The sequence below is a fragment of the Aegilops tauschii genome, chromosome 6 (genome assembly GCF_002575655.3).
Source record: "Aegilops tauschii subsp. strangulata cultivar AL8/78 chromosome 6, Aet v6.0, whole genome shotgun sequence".
NCBI classification, from domain to species: domain Eukaryota; kingdom Viridiplantae; phylum Streptophyta; class Magnoliopsida; order Poales; family Poaceae; genus Aegilops; species Aegilops tauschii.
Genome location: NC_053040.3, coordinates 470,474,844 through 470,481,512, shown reverse-complemented (window position 1 = coordinate 470,481,512; position 6,669 = coordinate 470,474,844). Strand labels below are relative to the sequence as shown.

General features: G+C 45.4%; 1 protein-coding gene across 1 annotated transcript; it reads right to left on the bottom strand.

Annotated features, from left to right (window-relative positions):
- Positions 1-3,548: 3,548 nt before the first annotated feature.
- On the bottom strand, positions 3,549-4,079 carry LOC141026204 (uncharacterized). The gene is made up of 2 exons (XM_073502198.1): positions 3,695-4,079; positions 3,549-3,571 (listed from the first exon to the last, which is right to left on the bottom strand). The coding sequence occupies exons 1-2, from the start codon at positions 4,077-4,079 to the stop codon at positions 3,549-3,551; spliced, it is 408 nt and encodes a 135-aa protein (XP_073358299.1).
- Positions 4,080-6,669: the final 2,590 nt, after the last annotated feature.

The window sequence follows — 6,669 nt, the reverse complement described above, 5'->3', positions numbered from 1 at the left end:
AAAATCCACAATATACATATTACATAATGACGACGATACAAGTTTAATCCAGAAGTAAAAAGACCCAACCAACTAATGATCCTCATAGAGTAGTACAGTAGTAATAACGCTATATATATAGGCCATCTAGACGACGACGATGATCTACTGCGACTGGACGGACGGCGTTGTGTTGGTCGTTGAGACGTGGTCCTTGGCGCCTCCGCCGAAGTCGGCGAACATGGAGCTGACCTTGCTCTTGATGCACTCCCAGTGCTCGCTCGCCTGCGCCTCCGCGAACTGCTTGTACTGGTCCTTGGCCCGCTCCATGAACGACGCGCCCTCCCCCACCGTCCACTTGAAGCACGTCGACGACGCCGCCGGCGCCGGCGCCTGCGCCTCCTTCTCCTGCACCGCCGCCGTCCCCTTGTTCTCCATCAAGCTCGAAAAGCTGAGATTGAAAACTTGTCTAGGTGAAGAGAAGAAGACGATGTCACCGGTTGTGGTTGTGTTGATTTGGCAGCCATGGGCCTGCAGGGGCGTGGCTACTTATATGCAGGGGAGGTCGGGCTATGTTGAGGAGGAAGCCGGGTCCGTCTCGGGCTTGGAGTAGGGCTGTAGGGGAAAAGAAAGAAACAAAGAGATGATATGATCACAACTTCACAAGTAAACACGGATTCTTGATCACAAGTAAAAACGGACTCTTTTTTCTTTCTCCGATGAGATGATGATTTCCCAAGTGCAAACGGGAACGGGAACTACTCCTTTTCCCCGTCCCTTCCTTGCTTTAATAATCCCCTTCGTTAACAATGTGCCAAGCTTAGTCTAGGAAGTAGAGATACTCTATCCCTTTCTTTTTACTCCGCTTATAAAATTTGTTTGACGCCAAACTACACAAAGTTTGACCAAATTTATATCAAAATATATGAACATATACAATATAAAACTATATAGTATGAAAATACATCTCATGGTGTTCCCGCAAAAAAATAATACATTTCATGGTGCATCTGATAATATTTATTTCATAGTGCGAATGCTGATTTTTTTTAATATAAAGTTAGTCAAATTTTACAAAGTTTGACTTTGACCAAAATTTATATGCAGAGGGAGTAGATATGGGGGCTAAAAGTCCAGATGGGCCTTCATTCTTTTTCTCCGTCAATTCAGTGATGTATGTAATGACGTTGATAAAGCTTATCGATGCGGAAATCTCCCTTAGTTGAGTGATGTATCTAATCCATAGTTTAAAAAACCGAACCGATGAGGCTGTCGGTTCAGTTTTTTACCGGTCGGGTGTCTGGTTCACCGGTTCGATTGTTGGTTTTTCAAGCAATAAAATAATATATATTTTCAATAAATAGGTAAAAATGTGTAATCACATTTACAATAACCAATGATTACATGTTAATGTCTAATTCATATACATAATAATCTCTTACTCAAATATAGTAATGTAGTAGCATTTACCAAGGTAATTAAACGACATCAAGTAGTAGCAGCAAGCAACATCAAAATCAAGTGGTAACAAAGGTGGAGCCCTGGAGCTCCTGCTCGGCTGCTCCTGGTCTGGACTCTGGACCGGAGGGAGGCCTGATCGATTTTAAATGCAGCGGAGGGAGATTGGAGTTGGACGGACATGTTCGACCACGCGGCAGCGGCCCTTCTCCCCAGCTATCAACGGAGGTGGTGCAAGACGGCGGGAGCATGAGTGGCGACGTGAGCTGGTGGCCTAGTGTTGCCACATGGAGCGGCGAGGGAGAGGTGGCGTAATTGTGCGTCGCGGCGCCAAGCAACGGTGGTGGCGGCACCTGATAGGCTTTGTTAGTGGACAAAATCGAGAGTCCTAATTCGGCCGAAAGCCTACCAAAAGAGTTTTCTTTTTCTTTTTCGGTTCTACCCTCACCTTGTTCGCACGAAAACGAGTTGATTGAAGGGCCTTTCTAAAAATGACATCGAACCGTCTATCTTTTTAACCGCCCGGTTCAACCAGTTTTTTCCGGTTTGATTGCTTGAATGGTCTGATTTGCTTAAAAAACCACTGGGATCGTCGGTTCCTTTTTTTCCGGTCGGACCGCCGGTCCGGTCCAGTTTTTAGAACTATGATCTAATCTTATATATGCTCCTTCAACTAATCTATGCTTATCTTCATAGATAATGTTAGGGGTTTGTACAGTATTCAGCCAACACGTCTGCTGAATTTGGCCGATCACCCACCGAAGCGATACGCACTTTTTTGGTGCCTCAAATAGTGCCATGATTTGTGAGTGGTTCGTGAGAGTCGATACAAGACTTTGCTTGAATGATTTCCAGGAAAACATAGTTCCACCAAAAAGGAAAACATATCCGGTCTGTGACTTACAAGTATGTGGGTCCGACAGGTACCCAACTTCAGCATAGCCTATAAGAGATAAGACTTGATTCCTTCTATAAAACAGGTCAAGATCTTTGGTCCCTTGCAGGTAACGGAAGATGTCCTTCATGCCCTTTCAATGTCTCTTGGTAGACTCAGAACTGTAGCTAGCAAGGAATTTGACTGCGAACGCAATGTCCGACCGTGTACAATTTGTGAGGTAAATGAGTGCTCCAAGTGCATTCAGGTAAGGAGACTCTGGTCCAAAAAATTTCTGCCCCTATTCCTTAGGCCTGAACGGGTCCTTGTCTGGCTGTAAAGATCTCTCGATCATTGGTGTCTTAGAAGGATATGCATATCTGTTCCAAATCTTTCCAACGCCTTCTAGGTGTAGGTCGACTGGTACAGACGTAGACGATATAGTAGGCGTAGACGAACGAAGACGAGTAGTCGCGTAGGAGACGCTCCCCAAAAACCTAATCGCCCCACTCCCGTACAGCCGTGCACCGAATGGGATCACCGGCGGCGGCAGCGATTGGAACGGCGATGGCGCAGTGCGCATGGAGGCATAACATATGTGACCTCTTCTTTGTGGTAGCTAGGGTTGACCGACGCCTCCAATGTATAGGCTCGGCCGGATGAAGAGATGTGGGCTGGACCCACGTCCGAGTCGGCAAGCGCAAGCGCACGAATGACATAGGTTTGAGCTCGGCTCGGCTCATTCAGAAAATAGGACGCACCACATCCCTTATCATGACACCTACATGGGACCTTCGAGCTTTTCTGAAATTGTTGGATGGGCCTAGAGCCCACCCCATATTTCTAACACACCCAGGGCCGAAGCCAGGATTGAGCTAACCCCAAGGCCCCAGGCTGCTACAGTGCCACTACAGTGTCTCTACAGTGCATAATATGCTACAGTGAATGACGTAATTCATATTCATGCCCCGGGCCAGCCCCGCCTGGGTCTTGGATCCGCCAATGAACCTATCCTAGTGAAAATTACACAAAGCACCCAAGAAAAAAAGATACAAAGAACTCCCTTATAAAATACCTGTCAAGTGCAACAACACTAGAAAAAATAGAGTAGTTTTTGCACTGAAAAAAAAACCTTTTTAAAGGGTTCAAATAAGTTAGTTACCATTTTGATGTATACTCACCCCTTAATTTTTTATGTATATACTCCCTCTGTAAATAAATATAAAAAATTTAATCACTAAAGTATACTCACCCGCGGGTCTAAGTTTGGAATGAATTGTTCCAGGTTAAAAAAAAACATGTCTAAGGACGACTGCACAATCGTGAACCAGTGTCACCTGATGCGTTCGGAACTGTCCCAGAATACGGTTGTTCGCCAAATACCTTTTCCGAAATTCATGTCTTCCGCTTTAATGAAGGTCGCGTAGGTCGAGCCGTTTTCCCTGGTATAGTATCCCAACTTAGCAAACGACAGCCACGCAGCTTGCTCCGCCTCGTCTTTCGCCTCGCCGGCGAGGCAGAAGTAGTGCTTCAGCTTCACGGGGGCCTTGACATCTTCGTCGAGGAGTATACCGAGGGATACGTGGTCCGCGTAGGCCGCGTCCACGCCGTTTGGGAAGTAGGTGACGCACCAGTTGTGGCCGCCGACTTGGAAGGGTGGCGACCTGCAGTGGTTCCCGGTGGGATGGCCATCGATGGTGTAAGTGTGGTGGCCGCTCTCCGTGCGGCCAACGATGACGGAGCTCGACCGCTTGCCGGTGGACAACATTGTGGACCTGCTCGACCTCAACCGGTTCTTGCCGATGGACAAGATTAATGGGCGATGGATCGATTCGACCTGCTACTCGGTGGAATTATTAGGAGCTGAAAAGGTTTGTGCAACTGCGATGCCTCTAGTTTGCCGCTGCATCACCCTAGTATATGTACAAGTGCTGGTTCGTATACGATTCGGTAGATCAAAGAGCTATATATGCGAGTCAAGTCCGAGTCAAATTAAACGTAGGTTAGCTATTCCTTTCCTTTCGACGCGTAGGTTAGCTATTCTTTGTAGTATTTCGAGAGAAAATATATATTCTATAGTACTAGTACTAAAATTAGTGTTTTTTTAACACAGTACATATCCAAATGCTCATACATCCACACATACACTTGTCCCTATAAACAAGTGCACGCACACCATGTCCCTATGAGCACCTCCGAGAGACTTAGTCGGCACATCATTTTGAGATTCATGAAGTCGTCACAGACACCTTCGTAGTCGACAGAAACGTCTTCTCTCACTGAACGCACATCGCTAGATGGCTTGGAATAAATTCAGAAAAATGTGAGCACCAATGTCAAGTCTGGGACTTGAACTCTGGTAGACATGGGATACCACTGTCCTCCTAATCATCCGACCACAGATTGATCTGCAGTACTAAAACTAGTTAGCTTCAAGCTGAATACGAGAAGGTTTAGACCTATGCTTGGGTGTTCGTCAACTATACTGAGCAAACTCATTGTGAGCATCTCTAGCAGATATCCTCGAAGCTATATTTGGGTAGAATTTTTTTGTTAGTGGATTAAACACTAGCTATAGCAGATCCAAATTAAAAAAAAAAAGGCTGGCACTACGTGTAAGTTGGCTGATAACTCCCCAGTTATCACCCTTCTTACCGTTGGATCGTGGGATCAACAGTTGTTTGATTTCCATATAACAGCCCAAACCACATTGTTTGTCGATCCACCAGTAGCCTCCGGATGAACAATATTGTTTCTGAATTTGTGAGACTACTCTCCATAGTACACTGATTTGATAGATAATACTTCCGTTTTTGAGTTATGCCATACCACAAAATCTTCCAGGCCACCCGCTAGAGGATTGGTAATATTGCTTCAGCGTCAATTGGCCAAAACATAGACGGAACAAGATCCTCGTCCCACTCACCTGAAACTGGATTTATGAAATCACTAACTTTGTGCACCAAATTACCATCTTTTGGAGCAAGGACACGATGATAAGGATAGATCGGTATCCAATTATCGCACCAAATGACATGCATTTTGAGTTCCATCACCTACTTGTCAGATATACCCCATCTTGAAAGCTTCTAAACCTGACATGATAGTTTGCCAAGTAAATGATGCCCCACACTTCAAATTTTTTTTTCTGTCAAGAAATTTCCATCTGGATAATATTTTGCTCTAAGCACAATGACGCAAAGGGAATCTGGTTACTCATTTAGCTTCCAGCACTGTTTTGCCAACATTGCCAAGTTAAAGCAATGAAGGTCCCGAAAGCCCAGTCCACCAAATTTTGGCTAGCGAAGTTTCCACCATGCCATAGAATGAATCATCTTCTTATCTTGTTCATCACCCCACCCAAAGTCCCGCAAATAGCATCAGATATTTCTATGAATATTTTTTTAGGCTTAGCTAGCTTTAAGCTGAGTATAGGTTCAAGTTAAGTTCGAGTAGGTTTAGTCCTAGGCTTGGGTGTGTGTCGAGCTTCCTGCAACCCTTGATCGATTATACCAAGAAAACTCGTTGTGAGCGTCTGTAGCAGATCCTCAAAGCCATATTTGGGGAGAAAAATCATTTTAGTGGATTAAGCACTAGTTAGCATATCAAATAAAAATAGGCCGACACTATGTGTCAGCCGTCTGATAAATCCCCGGTTACAGTTGGTTCATTTTTTTGTCAGTGGTGCCTAGGGCTGTGAACACTCGGAACATAATAGTCTTCCTGGAACTCTGGCAACCCATGGGCCACTGCCCTAACTTCGCTCGTAGTACCAGCGCTCCCTGTCGCCTCGCTCGCCGATCCACCGGAACCCTTGACCAGATCATCACCGGAACCCTTGACCGCATCATCGATTGGTTTCTACATGCATTGAGCAACACAAGCAGGTTAATTAGCGCCTGCAAAAAGGATCATCCAAAGATTCAGACAAGGGAACAGAAGATGAGAAGCGCTGCTTACATTGAGCACTGGGTTGCGGCCGCCGCTGCTGATGGACTCCTGGGTCTCTGCGTCTAGCCGGATGCCTTCAGCCTCTGTGGCTGTCAGTACTAGAAGCAAGATCACAGCTGCAGCCAGTGACAAGTACATGGAAATGGGACTCCTCATCATGTCAGAGATTGATGTCACTGACTAGCTAGGAGAGTATACTTCAGTCAGTCTTCAGCTAAGAAGAGAGTGTAGAGAGAGGAGAGGCTAATCAAGTCGTTTGAGCTGAAGCATGCATCTAACGACATGAGAGATGATATATATACATCCTGCTTTTCAACCCGCACCAGTGTTTGCTGCACTTATGTCTGTCATGAGTTGTCTATCTACAACATATACAAATTAAACAATTATACTTACGAGTGCAAATG

What these genes read in the sequence shown, in the direction of transcription:
- LOC141026204 (XM_073502198.1), bottom strand. Translation starts at nt 4,079, where the DNA reads ATGTTGTCCACCGGCAAGCGGTCGAGCTCCGTCATCGTTGGCCGCACG. An exon ending in AGACATGAATTTCGGAAAAG is followed by an intron (nt 3,572 to 3,694) that starts GTATTTGGCGAA and finishes TTCCAAACTTAG; the next exon opens with ACCCGCGGGTGAGTATACTT.